Source organism: Rhinoraja longicauda, chromosome 22 (assembly GCF_053455715.1).
Source record: "Rhinoraja longicauda isolate Sanriku21f chromosome 22, sRhiLon1.1, whole genome shotgun sequence".
NCBI classification, from domain to species: Eukaryota; Metazoa; Chordata; class Chondrichthyes; order Rajiformes; family Arhynchobatidae; genus Rhinoraja; species Rhinoraja longicauda.
This window is the reverse complement of record NC_135974.1, coordinates 15665964-15691423: the sequence shown is the minus strand read 5'-3', so window position 1 is coordinate 15691423 and position 25460 is coordinate 15665964. Positions and strand designations below refer to the sequence as shown.

Sequence of the window (25460 nt, the reverse complement as noted above, 5' to 3'; positions counted from 1 at the left end):
GCTCAGTCTGCCTTAACCAACCTGATCTCCCGGTGGCTGAGCACTTCAACTCCCCCTCCCACTCCCAGTCTGGCCTTTCTGTCATGGACCTCCTCCAGTGCCATAGTGAGGCCCACCGGAAATTGGAGGAACAGCACCTCATATTTCGCCTGGGCAGCTTGCAGCCCAGTGGTATGAACATCGACTTCTCCAACTTTAGATAGTTCCTCTGTCCCTCTCTCCCCCTCCCCCTTCCCAGTTCTCCCTCGATCTTCCTGTCTCCACCTATATCCTTCCTTTGTCCAGCCCCCCTGACATCAGTGTGAAGAAGGGTCTCGACCCGAAACATCACCCATTCCTTCTGGTAGACATAAGTGAGGTGCACACCCTTTTCTCCCACTACCTCGCCCCTCTCCTTCCTCTCTCTCACTTTACATTTCACTCCTCCTCTTCCCTCCTTCTCATGTACCATTTTGTCTCCTATTGACCTCTAGCCTTTGTCACCTACTCCACGCATGTGCCATTCAAACCTCCTCCCCTGTATCCACCTATCACTTACCAGGCTTTTTCCCACCACCCAACTCTTTTGCCAGCTTTCTTCCCCCGTAGTCCAATCAGTCTGAAGAAGGGTCTCGACGTCGCCTGTCCATTTGCCTCCACAGATGCTGCCCGAACCGCTGAGTTCCTTTAGTACGTTGTGTTTGTTTCACACACAAAGTTAACCTATGAACAGAGTTTGATGGCACTGCGCCTGTACTCGCGGGAATAGAAAGGGTGAGAGGGAACCTCATTGAAACTTAACGAATAGTGAAAGGTCCGGATAGAGTGAATGTGGAGAGGATGTTCCTACTAGTGGGCGAGTCTAGGACCAGAGGCCACAGCCTCAGAATAAAAGGAGATGAGGATGAATTTGTTTAGTCAGACGGTGGTACAACGAGTGGGATTCACAAAAGGCCTTCCAATTGATAGGGGGAAGGATTTGAGCTGACGGTTTTACTTACGAAACCCCAAACTTTTAGACAGTAGATAATAGGTGCAGGAGGAGGCCATTCGGCCCTTCCAGCCAGCACCGCCATTCAATGTGATCATGGCTGATCATTCTCAATCAGTACCCCGTTCCTGCCTTCTCCCCATACCCCCTGACTCCGCTATCCTTAAGAGCTCTATCCAGCTCTCTCTTGAATGCATTCAGAAAATTGGCCTCCACTGCCTTCTGAGGCAGAGAATTCCACAGATTCACAACTCTCTGCTTCACCAAAACAGCATGACCTGAAACAAAACTCTTTTCTCATTTTATTTTATTTTTTTCACATTTTGACTGGATAATTTTTTTTCTTTAAAAAAAAAATGTACAACAAATGAAACAGAAACACTGAAGAAAAGGTCAGATCTCCCCAAATGGAGACAGACGTCGGCAGTTTTAAAGTCACTTTCTGCAAAGCGCCCTTCGCATCGAATCTGTGTGATAAGGGAGCGCTGAATTGTTTGAGTTCAGAGCTGGAAGGTATTGCTTCGAGTTCTTAGACGTGCGATCGGGAACAGGAATAGAGGCACCAAAACGGTGTTCATACTCCCTGGAAATATATATATTTAAAACAAAAGCTTGCCGCGTGTAATCTGTCGGCGTTGTTAAACCACTTGGTTGGGCCGCTCGCTGCCAACAGTCTCTCCCCCGGTCTCTCACGCCCCCAGTTCGCGTTCACTGGCGCTGCATCCGGAGAGCGGTCTGCCCTCGAAGCTTCGAAAACCCGCTCTTCGCGTCCTTCTCCTTGACCTGGAGCATAGAATCAACACAAAAGCAGTCTTGTAAAACCGAGAGCGGGCCAAACAGCAGTAACCGAATTCAGTAGCTGAATATAGAAGCGATTTGCAGACAGACACGGGTGATTGGAGATGCTGGGACCTTGAGCAAAGTGCTGGAGGATCCCAGCGTCTGTGGAGGGAATGGACAGACGGGCTCAACTGTAGAGTTATATAAGAAAATAACTGCAGATGCTGGTACAAATCGATTTATTCACAAAATGCTGGAGTAACTCAGCAGGTCAGGCAGCATCTCGGGAGAGAAGGAATGGGTGACGTTTCGGGTCGAGACCCTTCTTCAGACATTTTGTGAATAAATCAACTGTAGAGTTGTTGCCTAACAGCGTCAGAGACCCGAGTTCAATCCTGACCTCGGATGCAGTCTACTGGGTTTGTGCGTTCTCCCCGTGACCACGTGGGGTTTCTCGGGGTGCTCTGGTTTCCCCCCACACTCCAAAGACATAAGTTTGTAGGCTAACTGGCTTGGTAAAATTGTAAATTGTCCCCCGTGTGTGTAGGATAGTGCTAGTGTACGCGGTGATCATTGGTCGGCGTGGACTCGGGGTGCCAAAGAGCCTGTTTCCGCGCTGTATCTCTAAACTAATCTGAACGATGTTTGGGCTCGGGACCCTTCTTCAGACTGAGATAGAGTCGCCTGCCCCTTCTCTCCACAGATGCTGTCTGACCCGCTGAGTTCATGTCAAGCCAAATCAAGTGTTTTCTTGCCATATGTCCCGAAACAAAACAATGAAATTCTTACTTGTAGCAGCACAACAGACATGTAAACAGACATGTACTCTGTAAAACCCATAATAAACAACAAAAAATGCCAGTATATATAAAACACAGACAAATAAATAAGCAATAATAGTGCAAAGTCAAAAATAATGTCCCCGAATCTATGCAGTTCGGATCCTGTTTGGAGTTCCTCTAGTACTTTGTCTTTTTAGAGAAACAATGCTTTTTTTCTATAATTTTGCCTTCACAGCAAATATATATTAAAAACCATATCCATATAATGTCTGGCGTTAAGCATCAGCGTCATCCAATTTGTTACTTTAATAAAAAATGTTAAATATGCAAGGTAGTTTTATGTAACTTATTAAAAGGGGGAACACTGTTTCTGTTATTTAAATTTTTTAAAGTGTTAAATGTACAAGGTACGAGCTGTTTTTTGGTAACTTTTTAAAGGCGGGTGAGGCGCAGTTTCTGTTTGTAGCTCCGATTTAGTAAGGTCGCTGTTGAAAATTGGGAGAGTAGAAGCGTGGCCCGTTTCGGAGGTGATCGGGTAACGGATTAATGGCACGCTGGATGCAACGGTAGAAGTGTAACCAATTTGTAATGCGATACACTCCACGCCGCCGTTTGTTCTATGTGGGAGTCAGTTAAGAAGCATACCCCTGCTTCCTGAAATCTTCCTTCATCCCTCCCCTTCATGCTCTCAATCTCGAGCGCATCTGACATCCTCCCCCCCCCCCCAAAAAAAAATATATTGCCCCTGTAACTGAGAGTCGAAGTGGTTTTTTTTCTTTAATCGAAGGAAGTTGAGCGTTTAAACTAAACAACTGGGTCTTGAAATTACACGATTGGCCGCGGGTGTTAAATCGCTCAAGAAAACACAACGGTTAATTGTTGACACAAGTATCGCTGATAATCTCACAAACCAAAGAACAGTGACAGGTTGCGAAATTGTCAAATGATATATTTAAAAAACCTAATTACAAAGGACGCTTCACCCCAACAAATCAATGTTTTGTTTATACTTTATACCACCAAGTCTTTTGTTTAATTGAGACGTGTTTTAAATATTCCAGAATTGCGACCTTAAATAAAATAGCATTTTTCTTGGAATTATTTATAACATTGTGAATTGTGAACATTCGTATTTTAAATAACGATTTTCCTAAGGGCGCCGTTCTTTATACAGGGACAGCGAGAGCGAAGAAAAAACACTATTTTAAATTTAGTAAAACACCATATGTGGAAATGAGGTACATTGTGTGTAATTGAACCGAGCGGTGTCCTGAACATTTAGCACCGAGTTTGGAGAGGTTATGAAGGCCGGCACGACACATTTAATTTGATACTTTACATTTATAGCCCACAATTTACTATTTTTGATTAAATACGGGTTGTAGGTTTAGAAGCACGAAGTCACTGTGCTGGAGTCCATATTCAAGGTAGCTGAACACAGAGGCATAATGACATAAATATCAGCAATTCACCAGCTTCGGTTCTCAGTAACGGGATATTTAGAAAATATAAGCTTATACTGTATGACATTTGTTATATATTTTTAAAATCAATTTGGTGCTCTTTTGAGTAACTCGATTGGCTAATAATGCCACGTTTCTAATGTGCACGATTCTTCCCAGCTACCTCACTGGTCACTTTCCAACTATTTAATAGGTTGTGGCAGACATGCCTATTTTGGTTCAACAATAGTCCAAAGGATGTTAAAGAGTTATTCGTCATTGTTGTTTATGGTTGACTGCTAATGATTGTTCAACACACAGAGAGATGAAAGGCATTGGAAAGTAAACAACTTAATTTGTTGTATGTAACGAAAGCTTAACTCTCTTATTATTGTCTTATTTGTTCGAATAGGCGTTAAACAAGAAGAGGGCCTGATCTGACAATTGATAAATTAATCCTGAACTTCAAGTCCGCCTTCTTATACTGAACATTCCTCCCATTAAATAGTGTAGTCCCGATCTTCCAACCAACCTCACTGTGGACCTTGCACTTTAAAAAAAATCTGCACTTTCTCCATAAGTGTAACGCTATAATGTTACAACACTGCATTCTGTTTTTATTTTGCGCTAATTGTACTCGTATATGGTTTGATTGTACTCATGTACAGTATGGTTGAATAGGTAGCACACAAACAGAGCTTTTCAGTGTATCTCAGTACACGTGACAATAATGAAACATTAACAATACTAATACACTTCATTCTTTCTGTATCCAAAAAAGCTCAGCCCTGTATAAAACCAAGAACCGAGCATCTACAAAGCTGCAGAGAATGCCAAATACTTAAATCTTCAATTTTACCCTTGTTCACTCCTAAATGGCTGCCTCCATAATGCATGCCAATGCCGTTAGTTCCAGTTTCTGCAACCTCTTACCATCAATCCCTTTAATCCCCTTCAGAATCTTCCATCGCAAGGAGATTTTCTCTTCCTTCTAGACTCGTTCAGACCAATCTTATTCAATCTCTCCACACCTATCTCTCAATTTATGCCTTTGTACCAATAATTAGCATAGTGAATCCCCCTGCACTGATTCAGAGGCATGTGAACTTTAGTTATAGCAACAAATGCCATCCACTGTTTTCCAGCAATCAACATAATTTACTTTCAACTGTTTCTTTATTGTTGTAACATTGCCCTCTACAGCATTGGCAGCTTCATGTAATACATGCAACAACCTTCAGCTCTAAGGAATTTGTTGTAAATCTTTGGTGTTCACTGGCCTCATTGTTGAGAAGACTGACATAATTCTGGACACCAGAGGAATCAGAAAGCAAGACTTGAGGGGCATTTTTTTTCCACAAAGAGGGTGGTGGGCATATGGAATTAGCTACCAGAGGAAGCTTTGGGGCAGGTACAATGTTGACCCAGAAAAAGACATTCAGATGGGTACATGGATAGGGAAGGTTTAGAGCGATACGCAGCCAAATGCAGTGAAATTGGCATCCACTCAGAAACCGGGTCGACACGGATGAGATGGGCTGAAGGGCCTGCTTCTGTGCTGTATGATGATATGACATTCTATGACTCAGAGGACTAGTGTAACTGGAAAGAAAGGGGATTTGAGGCATGGAAACGCCCATTTGACATTCAATGTGATAAACCTACTCCACCAAATATGTTCTGAAATACTGCTCATTCATTCACATGAGTTCTCCTCCCCCCCCCCCCCCCCCCCTCCACCCCCACTCCCCCCTCCCCCTCATCCCCCATAAGTGGGAACATTGACAAAAAGCAAAACAAATGTAAGGGAACAAATTATATTGTTCAGTGGTGTCTGCAGCCACTTGACAGTCTATTTTAAATCTAATTAGTGTTCAAACTGGTTAAGGACCGAGTGAGATGACTGATCCAGAATTAATTTGTGGTATGTTATCCAAGCTACTTATTGTGCGAACAATCTGCAGAAATCTACATAACAAACTTAGAAAGTCCACCAAGTCAAGTTGATGAACTGAAATAAAATAATTGAAATTATAAATCGTTACTTAAATTCTCATTTGAGAACACTGCATTCTGAATTGTAGGATTATTAGCTGGAAGGTTCTACCTTCTCTGTAAATTTCAACTCAAATTAAATATCACTGCGCTAGCATCAGAATTTTATCTTAAATAGTTTTCAAAACTTTTAATAATTTTTTACAGGCACGTTAATTATGGCTTCTGTAACTCCAAATACCAGTTTAGTTTAGTTTAGTTTCGTTTAGTTTACATAGCTTAGTTTAATTTAGTTCAATTGAGTTTAGTTTAGTTTATCATAGCTTAGCTTAGTTTAGTTATTGCCACATGTACCAAGGTACAGTGAAAAGCTTTTTTGTTGCATGCTATATGCTTGAATGAAGATACAACTTGTGCTACCACCATTCCTTTGATCCAAGCTACTGATTTTAGCTGTATTGAATCAAATTGTTTATGGAGTTTATGCAGCAGTTTTCCTATTGAACAGGTGGACAAAACTGACCAAAGAACTGGCCCACAAAGAGTGCCCGTTTAACCACTGTCTATTGCCATTAACTTGTTCTGTTTTGGGACTTTAACTATATTAATAAAATGCACATTTTCACTTCCTTCAGTGAAAGAGTCAAGATCCTCAGGTTTCCATTGAGAGCATGGAAAATTCCTAATTGCAGTTCTTGGCCGTATGTTGAAGAATTGCAGGAAATAGATTCACAGAGGATAGATGACGATATTTTGAAATAGTGGAAGTCAGAAATAATATCAGTTTTGAATGATGCTCCGTCAAATTAAACTGCCATCCACAACGATTGTTATACATAAATACAGAATTATTTCATATGGAAAAATACGACAAACTAAAATAGCTTAAAAACTAAGGACTTTATCGGACTGCAATAAGGTGGGGGTGATTTTATTTGTTTATTGTCTTTTCTTTGACTGGATAGCATGCAAACAAAAGCTTTTCACTGTACCTTGGTGCACGTGACAAGAATAAAGTAAATTAAACTAAAATATTGGGCTATTTGGCAATAAACAGTGCACAAAACCAATTCATTTGAAGGTTTTGAAAGGAGTTTCTTCAAGCCCTGTACTGACAGTTAAAATTTGGGCAAACAGCGCATACAATTGTAATTATGGACTTTAGATAAAGTTTGAAATTTTACGTGATAAACTTTATTCGAACTTCATTTACTTCAACAAAATTTCTGGACAAGATATATATTACTGGATATAGCTCTGAATGTTTAAATATGACCTTTCTGGTCAAAACTATAATGCCGCTTATACCGTTTAAGGGCAGGCATTAATTGAAAGTGTGATGCTTTTGGTCCTAAGAACAAAGAGCATGAGTGCTGTGATTTATATCTATACAAATGCCAACACATTCGAAACTCTAATCCAAAACAGGTCATTCAGTCTGAAGAAGGGTCCCGACCCGAAACGTCACCCATCCTTTTTCTCTAGTGATGCTGCCTGACCCACTGAGTTACTCCAGCACTTTCTGCCTATCTTTAGATGCCAAGTTGGAATATAAAGTCTGCAGCTAAGTAGAACACCATCTTGATATGTGCTACACTAATGGTGAAAGATTCATAACCTTAGATCAATAATGAATCAGTTCCAGTAAAAGTTTTACAACAGAATATTTTTAAATTCATGAAACAAAAATGGTGAATATAATTCCAAAAACAAAAACCAAACAATACTTGCTCCAATAATTATTAAAACAAATACCAAATCATACATTTGTAGCAAGAACATCCATAATTTGTATTTTTAAAATTAAGTTAGACAGATATTACAAGGTTGTTCACAGAACATTATTACACTACAAGGGGGTGAGATTAGATATATAGAGGGCAAAACAAATCAATTGAGGTTCTCGGCAGAAGAGGAATGTGACACCAGAAGCATTTAGGGAGGTTATAATTGCGGCATAAAGGAAGTTGGGAATATACTTTGGAAATAGAATTTTGGGGATAAGTTCGGAGCAGGATTGTTACAGAACTGGAAAGACTTGAACACAGGAGCTAGAACTATGTACTATTGAAATTAACACTTTGGTGAACAGGTGATCCAGCAACTAATTTAAAAGCTTGTATATTTACATAACACTTTGCCTTCCGCTTGTACTCTCTAGCTTGTTATCATATTCCTCAAACTCATGAAATGCCTTAAGCCAATTTTTCGCATTTAATAGCCCCATTTTGTGAAGGATTACTATAACGCAGAACAAATATTACTTTATGTAATAAGAAGGAACTGCAGATGCAGGTTTATACCAAAGATAGATACAAAGTGCTGGAGTAACTCAGTGGGTCAAGCAGCATATCAGGAGAAAATGGATAGGTAGCATTTTAGGTCGTGACTCTTCTTCAAACACATTACTTTGTTCATTATTTGTCGATGACCCCTAAAACCTACTGAATCTTTCAACGTAGACTGATCAATTTATTCAAGATATTTGGGAGAAAAAGCAGAGAGAATATATTACCTGTATTTTTGTTTTACCAAACTACAAACGATGGTTGGAATCTGGAATGAGGTGGTGCAGGCATGTACACACACATCATTTACAGAGTATCTGATCACTTAAATTGCCATGGTTAAGAAGGCTGGTAAATATGTGGTCAGTATGGACAAGGTGAACAGTATGCCATGTTTCTCTGCTGCGTGTCCATGTCTAGATACATTACAATCCAAATGGGTGGACCAGACCCCAGTCTATGAAGGTCTCCTAAGAACCACAGACCTGAGCACTCAGCACAGCCCAGAGCAACAGATCATCAGAATATCAGTGCAGTAGAGAGTTCTCGTAGCTGAATCCAGCTCCTCGCGGTAGATGCATGCTGAATTAGGTCCCAATTCAGAAGAAAAATTTGTCAAAACTTGAGGAATGGTGGGAAAATGTGGACATCAGAGAGATATAGAGACATAAATGGAGATATAGGAAGAGAGAGAGAGAGAGAGAGAGAGAGAGAGAGAGAGAGAGAGAGAGAGAGAGAGAGAGAGAGAGAGAGAGAGAGAGAGAGAGAGAGGAGAGAGAGAGAGAGAGAGAGAGAGAGAGAGAGAGAAGAGAGAGAGAGAGAGAGAGAGAGAGAGAGAGAAATAGATAGAAATAGATAGATAAGTAGAGAGAAAGAGAGAGATTGTGAGGGAGATAAGAGAGCCAGAGGAATATAGAGGGAGAGATAAGAACAGAGGGAAATAAGAGATGGAGAGAGATATAGAGATAGAGCGACAGAGAGATATGCATGTGTAGGTGTGAGTGCGTGTGTATACACACACTGAACTCTTTTTTCTCATTTACTAAATTGTTTACCGTGCACTGTTTACATATTCTGTTGTGCTGCTGTAAGTAAGAATTTCATTGTCCTATCTGGGACATATGACAACAAAACACTTGACTCGAGAGCGAGAAAGAGAGAGCGAGAGAGAGAGAGCGAGCAGAATTATGTGGTTCTTTCCAAAGAGCAGAGTTGAATTCAACTTCAAGAACTTGAGTCCTCACTAATCACCAATAAGCTGTTCATCTGGTATTTTTTAGCACTGATGAATGCTGGTGCCTGTGGCAAGCAGGAGATGTTAAGTTTCCAAAAGCTGGTAGAGAAACAGTGGGCCGAATAGCTTAACTGCCAGAATGCTCTCTCTCTCTCTCTCTCCCTCTCCCTCTCCCTCTCCCTCTCCCTCTCCCTCTCCCTCTCCCTCTCCCTCTCCCTCTCCCTCTCCCTCTCCCTCTCCCTCTCCCTCTCCCTCTCCCTCTCCCTCTCCCTCTCCCTCTCCCTCTCCCTCTCCCTCTCCCTCTCCCTCTCCCTCTCCCCCTCCCCCTCCCCCTCTCCCTCTCCCTCCCCCTCTCCCTCTCCCTCTCCCTCTCCCTCTCCCCCTCCCCCTCCCCCTCTCCCTCCCCCTCTCCCTCTCCCTCTCCCTCTCCCTCTCTCCCTCTCTCTTCTCCCCCCCCCCGGTCTTTGCATTGGCTGTTTTTTTACAATACACTCTACAATTCCGCCACTACCACCTCACCCTCCCCAAGTGATCAAGACGCAGTGAGCTTGGCCGGGCAGCAGGTCATAATGTCCACCTACCCCTTTCCTCTGGTTACTCAGACAGAATGTGCAGATGGACCTGGGCTGTTGCCCCTCGAAGTCAGCCTGGCGGCTGTAGACGGCGGTGAGACACGGCTGCCCATCGGCGCCCTCCTCCCCGACCAGCAGGATGTTTCCGAGGTGGGAGATGTAGCTGGAAGCTAAGCGCAGGGTCTCAATCTTGGAGAGTTTCCTGTCAGCCGGCTCGGTGGGGATGAGAGTCCTGAGCGCGCTGAAGGCCGTGTTGACACTGTGAGTCCTGTCTCTCTCTCTGGCGTTTGCCGCCTGCCTGTGTTTCACCACCACAGTGCCCTTGGTGTAAGAAACCTTCCTCCTCTTGCTCGCCCCGTTGCAGCAGTCGAATGACTGATCCGAGCCCTCGCTCTCGCTCTTGTTCTCGTCGTCGTCCGAATGCAAGTCGATGTCCGGGTAAAAGTGACGGGAGGCGACGGGTCGCAACATAGTGAATGCCATGACTCGACCCTCAAACCCCCTCCCCTACCCTCCCCTCCCCTCCCCTCCCCGGGCGCTTGCAACCTCCTGACTGCTACGTTGGAGCCTTGGTGTGGCCGCCCGCAGAGCTGACACTAAATGTCAGGCACCTACACCGCCCGACCCCGACACCCTTCAAAAACTGTTGAGATAGGATTCCAAAAAGTCCCTTTATAACACGGAGGAGGGACCTCGGGAGAGACGCGACTCTTCCTGAAACCAATAGGAAAGACGCTTTATCCCCCGGGCTCCGGAGAACAGGCAATCATTTCATCAATTATGTGTCAAAGACACAAGTAACAAACATTTAAAACAAAACAGAAAGATACAAAGTGCTGGGGTAACAAATCGGGCCAGGCGGCATCTCTGGAGAAGGTGTAGGAAGGAACTGCAGACGCTGGTTTACACCTGAGATAGACACAGAGTGCTGGTGTAACTCAGCAGCATCTCTGGAGAAGATGGATTGGTGATGTTTCGAGTCGGGACCTTCCAACCTGAAGGCTTCACTTATCCACGTTCTCCAGAGATGCTGCCTGACCTGCTGAGTTCCTCCGGCACTTTCCACGCTGTGTCTCAAAACTAAGACTGTGTGACCTTTTGTGTAAACCGGCATCGGCAGTTTCTAGCTTCTACATGACAAACAAACCAAACACGGCGACAGTTCATCAGTCTGAAGAAGGGTCTCGACCCGAAACGTTACCCATTCCTGCTCTCCCGAGATGCTGCCTGACCTGCTGAGTTACTCCAGCATTTTGTGAATAATACGGCGACAGTTCTGCTCTACAACCCCGTCCTCGTCACTTTTCAAACTGAAAACTCCCTGCTCCGTTTTATTTAACACCTGACTCGTGCTTTCGCCTCCCTGTGAGACCTTCCACCTGGGAGGGTGCCTCTGAGAGTGAGACTTCATACGTGCAAGCAGAGCGAGATGTCCGGATGGGAATGTTGCCGAAGATAGACACAAAAAGCTGGAGTAACTCAGAGGGACAGGTAACATCTCTGGAGAGAAGGAATGGGTGACGTTTCTGGTCGAGACCCTTCTTCAGACCCGACCCGAAACGTCACCCACCCCTTCTCTCCGGAGATGCTGCCTGTCCCGCTGAGTTACTCCAGCTTTTTGTGTCTATCTTCGATTCCTTGCTACACACAGGGAATATTGCCGACTGGCCCGCTGCAGACTGCAGGATTATAAGAAAATAACTGCAGATGCTGGTACAAATCGAAGGTATTTATTCACAAAATGCTGGAGTAACTCAGCAGGTCAGGCAGCATCTCGGGAGAGAAGGAATGGGTGACGTTTCGGGTCGAGACCCTTCTTCTGTCTGAAGAAGGGTCTCGACCCGAAACGTCACCCATTCCTTCTCTCCCGAGATGCTGCCTGACCAGACTGCAGGAGTACGTGCTGAGGGACGCACTGTAGCTCGGTGCAGCCAACGCCAAGGCTCTGTGGGGATGGACCACAGTCTAGGGTCCTTCTGCTGTTGGACATTGGGGGGGGGGGGGGGGGGGGGCAGAATCTGGTGGGGACACCGCTCAAACAAGGGAAGGGGTACCACCTCAGGGGGGGACACACACATGAATACCAATGATAAGGACAAGTGCGAACACCACTGAGTATGACACTATTGAATGTGTAGAGAGTGAGATTGTATGACGGTTTTTTTTAACAGTGTTTGTGTTGTACAATTTTTTTGTATTCTGAATAAAGTTTACTTTTGATATATGTATATAAAAAGCACAGTTCCCAAACAGACCCCCTCGTTCCAGTTTCACCGTGGCTTAATTACAAATGCATATTCCCCCAGCTCCCGCGTCTGTTAAAATAATGCAGCTGTTTTTCCGCTTGAGAGTACCTTGTTTTTTAGAGCAGTCTTATGGTATTATAGAAAACAGATTCCTTGCTGCTCCTTAGCCTGTTTCGTTTCCATTTTAGTTCATTGACATTTCAGCTTCTTCAAGAGGGAACAGACAACAGGTAACTCATTTTATGTCTCTTTCCCTGAGATGGTGTCCAATGATCTATATCTATGTTTTTGCTAAACGGCCTTTATTTTTTAATGCAACATTTACACTCGATAAACAAGTGGCATTAACCAAAAAAAAAGACCCAGCGTCACAAAAAGCGACGTGGTGTGCAACGCACTTCTACCCCTCAAAGGGTCTCTAGCTAATTATGTGTACATCCTTCATAGAATGTATTTCAGAATTGATACACTGCCCTTCTGAAAGATGCAAAAAATAATAATTCTGCGTCTGCTCGTGGTGGAATTTATTTTCAGCTTTTACATTATTGATTGTGTTTGAGGGAGATTGAAACATAAAACTAGTGTGTGTGTGTATGTATATATATATATATATATAGGACCGCAGTCTAGGGTCCTTCTGCTGCTGGACATTGGGGGGCAGAGTCCGGTGGCGACACCCCTCGAGCAAGGGTTGGGGTACTACCTCAGGCTGGCATGAACGCTATTTCACTGCCCTTGCCCCGGGTCAGGAATGGGACGTGTGCAGACAGCAAGAAACAGCGATTAGCGATCTATCCGATTACCCGTTTATTCAGTGTAGGTCAACGGGCCATAAATGTATCAGAAGATAGATGGTTCTTACGGAAGAAATGAGAAATTATATCCTAACCCTAATCAGGCATCGGACCCCACCCCTAAATCTACTTTCTCTCAACGTTCCACGATCTTTGTCAGATCTTGTCCTTGTTATTGTTATCTTCACTGGGGTTGTATGTGAGGGTCTTGTGTTTTCATGGCTGTTGTCACTATCAGTGAAAGTTGCATTTAAGAAGCTTTTAGATAGGCACATGGATATGCAGGGAATGAAGGGATATGGATTATGCACAGGCAGAGGGGATTAGTTTAGTTTGACATCATGTTCGGCAAGGACATTGTGGGCCGAAGGGCCTGTTCCTGTGCTGTGCATACTGTTCTATGTTCTATGTTATTAAAGTAATATGTACACACTCGCAGACAGGCCCAAGCGAACACAGTCAGGAACACCCATGTACACAAATATACACACCTTCAACGTGCGTGTGGCTGAATTCCCCGATCTTCCAATCTACCCCTTTGTGGCACATGTACTTTTTATCCGAGAATTTCTCTTTGGCTGGAGTACAATATATCGCACTCTTGCGGTATCTTGTTTATTTTCCCTCTTGTGCTATCTGATGTGCTGGTGGCTTTATTAAAACACAAAGTGCTGTGTGCATTTTCTTGTGTCTCTATAGTAGGATTCCTCAGAATAGAACATCAATAAACCAACCAGATATGAACACACATATCACCCGCACGCATACAAACCGCAAACAGAACACAAATATATACATGAATATATAAACACACATATGGACACTCATGGACACGGATACAAACTAGGGCAATGACACAACTTGTATGCAACGCGGATAGGTGTAGCACACAGACACACACACTGAGACACACACAAAGAAATACACACAATGAGACACACACACAGACACACACACACACACACACACACACACTGAGCCACACAGTGTCTCACACACATGAGGCACAGACACACACACGTAATGAGACACACACACAATCACACACACGCACACACACACACATAATGGCAATGCTGGGATTAATTAATGCAGTGGACTTGCTGCTTTACAGCACAAGGGACCGGGGTTCGATCCTGACTATGGGCGGGGGTTGTACGTTCTCCCTGTGGGTTTTCTCCGGGTGCTTCGGTTTCCCACCACATTCCAAAGACACACAGGTTTGTAGGTTAATTGGCTTTGTTAAAAAATATATCAATTATCCCTTGTGCTCGTGTGCGGGGAAGGGCCCGTTTCCGCGCTATATCTCTAAACTATAGACAATAGACAATAGGTGCAGAAGGAGGCCATTCGGCCCTTCGAGCCAGCACCGCCATTCAACGTGATCATGGCTGATCATTCTCAATCAAATTCTCATTCTAAACTAAATTAATATCTTAAAATTTGATTTTGAATACAACAATATTTAGCGAGGTCACAATTTATATTGGGAGATGCAACCAGGGAGTGTGTTGCAGAATCTGTCGGCCTCTAGTTATTTGGGGCTTCTGATGTGAACCGGTTTTATGTCTGTATCTGATTTGAGTTGTTCGCCGTGCTGGCAACCATTTCTGCAATAGTTTTACAATCATAGAGTCATACAGCATAAGAACAGGCTCCGGCCCAATTTGCCCATGCAGTCCAACACATCCCATCTGCACGAGTCCCACCTGCCTGCATTTGGCCAATATCCCTCTAAACCTGACCTATCCATGTACCTGTCTAAATATTTCCAGGTCCAGGTCTGATTCCAGGTCTGTCCTCTGGATTCAGAGTGTTGTTCTTTATCGAGACGGAGAGGCTTCCAAATATTACGGTCTGGAGAAGGGTCCAGACCCGAAACGTCACCCATCATTATTCTCCAGAGATGCTGCTTAAACTGCGGAGTTACTCCAGCGCATTGTGCCTATCTTACAGTCTTTTACGCCGTTTTGTCTTTATTTAGGTTCATATGACCAGCGCATTAATTAAAAAAACACACACACACACACACACACTCACACACTCACACACACACACACACACACTCACACACACACTCACACACACACACACACACACACACACACACACACACACACACACACACACACACACACACTCACACACACACACACACACACACACACACACACACACACACACACACACACACACACTGACACATACACACAAAGTGCTGGAATAACTTAACGGGCGAGGCAGCATCTCTGGAGGACGGGGATAGGACAACTTTCGGGTCGAGACCCTTCCTCGGGTTAATCTCTATCTCAGTGCAATAGGTTTGCAAATCATCTCATTTAACGGTGGTATTTGAGTCGCAGCTTGTGTTTCCATTTAAAACACAACCCTCCAGCCAAACTTCAGGGCAAAATTTCAAAGGACCTGCTTCAGAACTCTGAATTTCCAAGTCTACTTTGGAGTTCAACGGCGATACTGTGAAACCCGTTCCAATCGGAGAAGGCATCGAAATCTTCCTTTACACCGCTCAAAGAATCTAATCAAGGCTTCGGACGAGAAAGACATTTTCACGCTTTCTTGAAGGGCCGGTTCCTGTGCTGCACTGTACTATAGTTTAGTTTAGTTTAGTTTGGAGATACAGCGCGGAAACAGACCATTCGGCCCACCGAGTCCGCGCCGACCAGCGACACTAACACTAGGGACAATTTACAATTCTTACCTACAAACCTGCACGTTTTAGGAGTGTGGGCCGAAACCGGAGCACTCGGAGGAAACCCACGCGGAAATAAACGTTCGCGTTAGATATGTAATAACAAGCAACTATTGGTGCTGGTTTCTACCAAAAGACACATAGTGCTGGAGTAATTCAACGGGTGGTCAGGCAGCATATCTGGAGAAAACAACGAGGTGACGTTTCAGGTCGCGACCCTTCTTCATGACCTTAGCGTTAGAGAGTTCATTTAAATACCAATTATGAACAAAAGGAGTGAAATTGAACATCCAGTGCAGTGGGCCGATTCCTTTCACTGTTGGAATATTGTGCCTGGAATAATTTTACCCGTGTACCGATTACATAAATATAATCCATAAACCACACAGTGTTAAATCAGGTTACTTTCGCATGTGAACATTTATTTTCCTGAATTATATTTCATAAGACAATAGACAATAGGTGCAGGAGGAGGCCATTCGGCCCTTCGAGCCAGCACCACCATTCAATGTGATCATGGCTGATCATTCTCAATCAGTACCCTGTTCCTGCCTTCTCCCCATACCCCCTGACTCCGCTATCCTTAAGAGCTCTATCCAGCTCTCTCTTGAATGCATTCAGAGAACTGGCCTCCACTGCCTTCTGAGGCAGATAATTCCACAGATTCACAATTCTCTGACTGAAAAAGTTCTTCCTCATCTCAGTTCTAAATGGCCTACCCCTTATTCTTAAACTGTGGCCCCTTGCTCTGGACTCCCCCAACATTGGGAACATGTTTCCTGCGTCTAACGTGTCCAACCCCTTAATAATCTTATACGTTTCGATAAGATCTCCTCTCATCCTTCTAAATTCCAGTGTATACAAGCCTAGTCGCTCCAGTCTTTCAACATATGACAGTCCCGCCATTTCGGGAATTAACCTAGTAAACCTACGCTGCCACAATGTTGTCACAAACTTTTTTCGCTTAACGTGGATGCTCCGGTTTCCTCCCACACTCCAAAAACGTACAGGTTTGTAGATTCATTGGCTTTGGTAAAAATATAAATTGTCCCTTGTGTGTAGGATAGTGTTAGTGTACTGGTCGGTACGGGCTTGGTAGGCTGAAGGGCCTGTTTCCACACTGCCTCTCTAAAAAAAACCTTTAGAAAACTATTGAGATTTCCCCTGCGTACTCTGCTCAAAATTTGCTATAATTGCCAGATGCAAATCCAGTAAGAAAAGGATTGCAGATTTGTTTTTATGGAAAGGGGTTGTTTGTTGTCGAAAACTTTTCCTGGGACCAACGCAAATATTGTTGTTAGCAAGGGCGTTAGCAGCTGTGCTTGATGGAGCGAGTTGGGGACCTGTAAAGAAGGCACGCAAAATCCCCCTTTACCATCCCCGCGATTCCCTCCTCACTCCCGCCCCCCAGTCCCTCCTCGCCCTCCCCTCCTCTCCAGTCCCCGACTTGTTTGGCTTTCGGTGCCCCCGGTGTGTTAAAAAACATCACCAGTCCAGTTAGATCAAAATCCCACCAGGTCCGCATTCTTGAGCCGACCCGGGCTGCCGTTTGAGACCGCCTGCTAACACCCATCGCAAAGACAACCTCGTTACAACGGAGGGCATGGAGAGATGGATGGGTGTCTCATGCTGTTATTTTTACTGCTTCTTTAAACTAGAATACCAGCATTTCACTTTAGAAAATAAGCGGCAGAAACGAATAGAATCGCCCTCCTCACCAACTTTCAGTCTAATAGTTGTAATGTTTCAGATAAATATTTACCAAGCAAACAGAGAAGGTTTTATTTGTGTAGGAAAGAACTGCAGATGCTGGTTTAAACCGAAGATAGACATAAAATGCTGGAGTAACTCAGCAGGTCAGGCAGCATCTCTGGAGAAAGGGAATAGGTGACGTTTTGGGACGAGACCCTTCTTCAGACTGAGTCAGGGGAGAAGGAAACTAGAGAGAGGGACGGGGGGGGGCATAGAGAGATATAGAACAAATGAATGAAAGATATGGAAAAAGGAACGACAATCAAAGATGGTCCATTGTTGGCTGTCAGAAAGGTGATAATGAGTAAAGCAGTGAAACTCAACAGGACAGTGAAACTAGTACAACAACTAGAGTGGGGGAGGGACGGAGAGGGAATGCAAGGGTTACTTGAAGTTAGAGAAATCAATGTTCATACCGCTGGGTTGTAAGCTGCCCAAGTGAAATATGAGGCGCTGTTCCTCCAATTTGCGTTTGGCCTCACTCTGACAATGGAGGAGGCCCAGGACAGAAAGGTCAGTGTGGGAGTGGGAGGGGGAGTTAAAGTGTTTGGTAACTGGGAGATCGCATGGTCCAAGGCGGACTGAGCTATGTTTGTTATCTCAAGTGCATTGTGCTCTTAATAAACAATGTTTGATGCCATTGATGCTGGGGTTTTTTACATTAAATTGTGCATAATTTTTAATCAAGATTTTGTTTAGATTGGGGGGGGGGGGGGAGGGTTGTTTAGGTTGCTTGATCTCGATTTGATCAGGGTGTTAATGATTTGCGATGGGTCTGAAATTAGCCTGGCGAGTATTATCGCATTGGCAATTAACGTGGCACCTTGGTTATGCGTTAATCAAAATGTAGTTTAGTTCATTGTCACGTGTACTGAGGGACAGTGAAAAGCATTTTTGACGTGTGCTATCCACTCAGCGGAAAGACTGTACATGATTACAATCAAGCCGACCAGTGTACAGATACAGTGTAAAGGGAACAACACAGAGCAAAATAAAGCCCAGTAAAGTCCGATTAAAGATAGTCCGAGGGTCTCCAATGAGGTGGATGGGAGGTTAGGACCACTCTCTAGTTGGTGATAGGATGGTTCAGTTGCCTGGTAACAGCTGGGAAGAAACTGTCCCTGAATCTGGAGGTGTGTGTTTTCACATTTCTGTACCTTTTGCCTGATGGGAGAGGGGAGAAGAGGGAATGACCGAGGTAAGACTGGTCCTTGATTTTGCTGATGGCCTTGCCGAGGCAGCGTGAAGTAGTAAGAGACCCTTCTTCAGAAGGGAGGTTGGTTTGCATGATGGTCTGGACTGCGTGCATATTTCTCAGCAATTTCTTGCGGTACTGAATGGAGCTGTTCCCAAACCATGCTGTGATGCATCCTAATAAAATGCTTTCTACAGTGCATCTGTAAAAATTGGTGAGAGTTGTTGGGGAGCCTAACTCTTTGAAGATTAATGTGTAGGAAGGAACTGCAGATGCTGGTTATACATTGAAGATAGACACAAAATGCTGGAGTAACAACGGGACAGGCAGCATCTCAGGAGAGAAGGAATAGGTAATGATTTGGGTTGAGACCCTTCTTCAGACAGGGTCTGACGAAGGGTCTCGACCCTAAACGTCACCCTTGAGTTACTCCAGCATTTTGTTTCTACCTTTGAAGATTAATATTTAACTGTTGAATTTCAATGCCAAAATTAAACCAGTGCCTAGTGTGCAAATTTCCTCCGATTTTTGCATTAATGCTTAACACTTGAGGGCAGAATTTCCCTTAATTGTGATGCCTTCCACAGTGGATGAATTCATTCAGATAGACTCACAGGGTGCATGGTGCCTGGGTGTACCCGGTAAAATGGCGTTGCACTTCCAAAAGATTTAAATTCATATTGAATGTTGTTTAGTTATATTACCACAGACTTAAAGTGGAAGCGATAGAAACGAGAGGTTACATATTTAGGAAACGGGGGGTCCCCCTCTTCCATTATAGATGAGGCTCTCACTAGGGTCTCCTCGATATCCCACATCTCCGCTCTTGCTCCCCCTCCCCACATTCGTAACAAGGACAGAGCCCCCCTTGTCCTCACCTTCCACCCCACCAGCCTTCGTATACAACAAATTTTCCTCCAACATTCCCGTCACCTCAAACGTGATCTCACTACTGGCCACACCTTCCCATCTCCACCCCTTGCTGCTTTCCACAGAGACCGTTCCCTCCAAAACTCACTGGTCAACTCGTCCCTTCCCACCCTTCTTCTTCTTCTTCCTCTTCTTCTTCTTCTTCTTCTTCTTCTTGCGTTTGAGGCAGCAGAAGTTATGAAGCTGCTTCTGCTTCTGCTCTCTCTGTTTGTTGTCGTTCGCCTGACTGACTGAGGTCAGTTGACAGGGCTCACCACGGGGAGGTCGACAACAAGTTGACTCCTGGAATAGCGGATACAGTAGATGAGGTTGGAGGAGGTGCAAGTGAACCTCTGCCTTACCTGGAAAGACTGTCGGAGTCCTTGGATGGAATCAAGGGGGGAGGTAAAGGGACAGGTGTTGCATCTGTCTTTCCTACCCAAACCATGCCCTTCCCAGGTACTTTCCCCTGCAAACGCAGGAGATGCAACACCTTTCCCTTTACCCCCTCCCCCCTCGACTCCATCCAAGGACTCCGACAGTCTTTCCAGGTGAGGCAGAGGTTCACTTGCACTTCCTCCAACCTCATCTACTGTATCCACTGTTCCAGGAGTCAACTTCTATATATCGGCGAGACCAAGCGCGGGCTCGGCGATCATTTCGCTGAACACCTCCGCTCAGTCCGTCTTAACCTACCTGATCTCCCGGTTGCTCAGCACTTCAACTCCCCCTCCCATTCCCAGCCTGACCTTTCTGTCCTGGGCCTCCTCCATTGTCAGAGTGAGGCCCAGCGCAAATTGGAGGAACAGCACCTCGTATTTCACTTGGGTAGTTTACACCGCAGTGAACATTAACTTCTCTAACTCCAGATAGCCCTTGCTTTCCCTCTCTATCCCTTCCCCCTTCACAGTTCTCACACTTGTCTTACTGTCTCCGACTACATTCTATCTTTGTCCTGCATACTCCCCTGACATCGGTCTGAAGAAGGGTCTCAACCCAAAACGTCACCCATTCCTTCTCTCCAGAGATGCTGCCTGTCCCGCTGAGTTACTCCAGCATTTTGTGTCTACCTTCGTTTAAACCAGCATCTGCAGTTCTTTCTTACATATTTAGGCCTCTATTCAATAGAAGTTTGAGGATGGCACAGTGGCGCAGCGGTAGAGTTGCTGCCTTACAGCGCCAGAGACCCGGGTTCGATCCTGACCATGGGTGCTGCCTGTACGGAGTTTGTATGTTCTCCCTGAGACCGTGTGGGGTTTCTCCGGGTGCTCCCGTTTCCTCCCACACCCCAGAGATGTATAGGTTTGTAGGTTAATTGGCTTCAGTGAAAAACATTGTAAATTGTCCCTCATGTGTAGGATAGTGCTAGTGTGCAGGGTGATTGCTGGTCGGCACAAACTCAGTGGGCCAAAGGGCCTTTTTCCGCGCTGTATCCAAAGTCAAAAGTCTAAAGTTTCAACGATGAACTATAAATTGTCTTTGGCTGCACTAAGGAATTTATTTATTTTGCACTAGTTCCTGAACGGCCTGTTTCTGCACTGTATCTCCAAACTAAAGTTGAAGGGTGTGCAAGGTGTCCTGGACGTAGGTGGGAAGGGATTGGACAAGGGGACATGGGATTGATTCGAGGTATGTGCTCAGTGGGGCAGGAGCAGGCAGAAACAATGCGTCCGCCAGGGCAGTTCTGTTTGTGGATTTTCAGCAGGAGATAGAAGCGGGGGCTGGGGAACGATGAGGTTAGAGGCTGTGTAGGTCAGGTTGCCAGAGGTGATGAGATCAGAGATAGTCCTGGAGATAACGGCTTGCACTATCTCCAGGTGGGCTCATGGTCAAAGGGTAGATAAGAGGAGGCATCCGAGAGTTGGCATCTGGTCTCAGCATGGTAGAGGTCAGCCTGGCCGAAGAAGGGACCTGACCTGAAACATCACCCATCCGTGTTCTCCAGAGATGCTGCCTGACCCGCTGAGTTACTCCAGCACTTTGTGTCAACCATTGGTACAAACCGGCATCTGCATGACTTTGTTTCTAAAACAATTCAAACTCAATGTTGTTGTTTTTTTTATTACCGCAGACTCAAAGTGGAAGGGATGGAGCCAAAAAAGTTCCATATTTAGGCCTTCATTCAACAGGTTTGAAATGTGCAGGAGGGGGTATTGGCATCCGCCCATCTGTGAGAGATGATGTTGACGATGTTCTGTTTGGAGAGGGGAATGTTTCATCTGTGGTTGCATTCCATGCTGTAGCTGTCGAGGCCTATTCTTGGCAGGCAGGTACACCCACATCCTCCACAGGTGAAGTTGTCTCTGGCCATTGGATTGGGGAGTGTGTTTAGCCTGGAGATGCAGCGTAGAAACAGGCCCTTTGGCCCACGGAGTCGGTGCCAAGCAACGGTCACCCCGTATGCTAGTTCGATCCCACACACTAGGGGCAACTTACTCACCTACAAACCTGCACATCGTTGGAATGCGGAGGAAACGGGAGCACCCGGAGAAAACCTACGCGGCCACAGGAAGAATGTGCAAGCTCCATATAGACAGCACCCACATGCAGGATCGAACCCGGGTCTCGGGTGCTGTGAGGCAGTAGCTCTACCGCTGCATCAATGTGCCGCCGCCCCCCGAGGGTCTCCAATGACGTAGATGGTAGGTCAACGAAGCAAAATTAAAGCAAACTAAACTAAACTGTTTCCACGCTGTATCTCTATACTAACCTGCTCCAATTACACTCCCATGTGCGACGGTAGGCAGGGGATAGGACTGTCCGGTGAACTTTTGTAACTTTGTCGGCGCCAGAAATGTGGCGACACTCCTGTACTGCCGAGGTGAGGTCTGCTGCGTGATTTCACCGGGTTGTACGCAAAACAAAGCACCTCACTGTACCTACGTACATGTGACAATAAAGCATCGTTGAATTAAAGTGTCATTGAATTATTGAATCCCACAGTGCAATAGGGAGAGTATTGCAGGATTTACACACAGCCGTTATGAAGGAATGCCAGTGGCCTTGTCCGAGTCAGGAATGGGTGTGCGATGGAGTTTCCCTGCAAATGGAGAGATTGCGTGCACATAATGCAGCTGTGGGGAGAGCCTTTGGAGCTCAGCGTGCCTCTGGCTCGGAACAACAACTCCAAGTCCAGGCCCTTGTGTGGCTCTAAGGCCTGAAATATCAGCCAAAGATGTGGTGATTTCTCTGTTGTTAATCGTAACCACGTTTTGCTTTTCTTGCAAACTATGTATATATTTTTTCTACTTTCTTCCCGATTTAAGTTTTCCAACCTTCAGTTAACGGAAATAAAATTAGAATCGAGAACATTCTTCCCTGCTGTTATCAGGCAACTGAACCATCTTATCAGCAACTAGAGAGCAGTCCTGACCGACCATCTACCTTATTGGAGACCCTCAGGGTATCTTTAATCAGACTTTACTGCAATGTTTCTTGCACTAAACGTTATTCCTTTTATTGTGCACCTGTACACCGTGAATGGCTTGATTGTAATCATGTATTGTCTTTTCGTTGACTGGCTAGTACGCAACAAAAAAGCTTTTCACTGTACACGTGACAATAATGAACTAAACAAAAACAATAAACATCTCAATTATTCAAAAGAACACAAAGTGCTGGAGTAACTCATCGGGTCAGGCAGTATTTCTGGACAACATGGACAGACAACGTTCCAGGTGGGGCCCTTCCTTGCCCTTTTGTGTATTAACCAGCATCTGAAGTTCTTTGTTTCCACATCTCAATTATTTGTCAAGTGATTCATTTCATTGTAGTTCCCTCAGTTGCTCAATGGGGACTGGTTAAGGTCACAACGGCTTTATAGATTTTCATTATCAATTTCTTTCTGCAAAAGTTGTCCGGAGGTTTGGTTTGAGATTATCGACAAAATTTGATATGGAAAATGTTTCTGTTGGTCTGACGCTTATGGGACATGCACACCAGGTACTAAATGTTTAATGTACATTTATCAGATGCACACGCATGCATACGCACACACACACACTGCACACACACACACACACACACACACACACACACACACACACACACACACACACACACACACACACACACACACACACACGCACACTGCACACGCACACGCACACACATGCACACGCACATGCGCGCACACACACACACGCACACACTATACAATGTGTAGGTAGGAACTACAAATGCCAGTTGATACCAAAGGTAGACACAAATGCTGGTGTAACTCAACGGCAGCATCTCTGGAGAGAACGAATAGGTGATTTTTGGGGTCAGAACTGAACGTTTTGCAGTCTAAAGAAGGGCTAAAACCCAAAACGTCACCCATTCCTTTTCTCCAGAGATGCTGCCTGACCTGTATATATATATATATATATATATATATATATACACACACAATATATATATATATATATATAAAGACACACACACGTATATATACATATGTTTCTCTTTCCTGTACTGGTGCCTATATATACTGTATATATATATATATATATATATAGGTACCAGCACAGGAAAGAGAAAAAGTGTGGCCTGTTTCCATGAAGTATTTCTGAATAACACTAACACCTGGAACTCCTCAGTTTATTACAAGGGCCTGCAGAATGAAGTTCATAACTGTTTTACTGAATTATATACAGGACCAAGTCTGGGTTTGCTGGATGGGATTTGTACAGATGGATAATATTAGCTTATTTCACTGGTGTGAAATCCAACCTTCAGGCTGTTAAAAAAGAAATCAATGACAGAAAATCACCTGTAAAAAATTAACGTTTCAGATAAAAGCCTCATTCTTGCATAGTTTAGAACAAAACACCATTCTCGACAATTCCCATGCATTGACAAAATATATAGGGGGATAAAAAAAATGCCTCTCTTTCTGATGTTGATGAACACTGAATATTTACAGCAGAGCTTCAGATCATTTGGTTCACTGTGGGGAATTAATTGACTGAGATTCTTTAGAATATGGTAGGATGTCTATAAGATGCAGCCGGAGATGGTGGCTGTGAAACTAAGATAGCCCTAATACATTTAATGGAGAAACTAGTAAATAAAATGGCAGCACAGTGGTGCAGCTTGTAGAGCTGTTGCCTCACGGCGCCAGAGACCCGGGTTCGGTCCTTACCTTGGGTGCTGTCTGTGTGTGGACTTTGTACGTTCTCCCTGTGACGGCGTGGGTTTCCTCCGGGTGCTCCAGTTTCCTCCCACATCCCAAAGACGTGCTGGTTTGTAGGTTCTGCAGATTGTCCCTAGTGTGTAGGGGGTGGATGAGAACGTGGGATGACATAGAACTAGTGTGAACGGATGATCGATGGCCGGCACTGACTCGGTGGGCTGAAGGGCCTGTTTCAATGCTGTATGGCTAGGAAGGGTAAAGCAGTAAATCACTAGGCTGCCCATTTAGGTTGCTCCTGGGATGGTTTCTAATGAAGAAACAGCAGATGGAGGAGGAGGAAGACAAATAATGTGGTGGTTCCAAGCGTGCCTCGTGCTGCTGTATGTGGTAGCCCAGCTGGAAGTGGGAAGATAAAGGGGGGGGAGAAACACCCATTTAACGAAGTGTGGTTCAATTGCCTGTCACTGCTTATCATGTGGGTGGACTGCACAGACAACAGCTGCACATTCCCCGTCACCACCAACCTGCCCCCGTTTCCCAGACACACGTGGGACAGAGGTAATGGTGTCATGGAGTCATTGAGTCATATAATGTGGAAACAAGCCCTCAGCCCAACTTGGCCACTCCGACCAACATGCCCCATCTACACTAGTCCCACCTGCCTGCGTTTGGCCA

The 25460-nt window shown here is 44.8% G+C and overlaps 2 protein-coding genes across 3 annotated transcripts in view; one reads left to right on the top strand and one right to left on the bottom strand.

Moving 5' to 3' along the window:
- Positions 1 to 25460, top strand: part of LOC144604424 (uncharacterized) — a 267429-nt gene that overhangs the window by 51495 nt on the left and 190474 nt on the right. The window contains exon 3 of one of the 2 annotated variants that reach the window (XR_013548721.1): positions 21741 to 22155. The exons of the other annotated variant lie outside the window; for it this stretch is intronic. The gene's annotated coding sequence lies outside the window, so the exon portion shown is untranslated. Of the gene's footprint in view, positions 1 to 21740; positions 22156 to 25460 lie in introns of those variants that run through there. 2 annotated transcript variants of the gene reach the window in all.
- Positions 1304 to 10546, bottom strand: tcf15 (transcription factor 15). The gene is made up of 2 exons (XM_078418816.1): positions 10073 to 10546; positions 1304 to 1753 (listed from the first exon to the last, which is right to left on the bottom strand). The coding sequence occupies exons 1-2, from the start codon at positions 10544 to 10546 to the stop codon at positions 1679 to 1681; spliced, it is 549 nt and encodes a 182-aa protein (XP_078274942.1). The 3' UTR covers positions 1304 to 1678.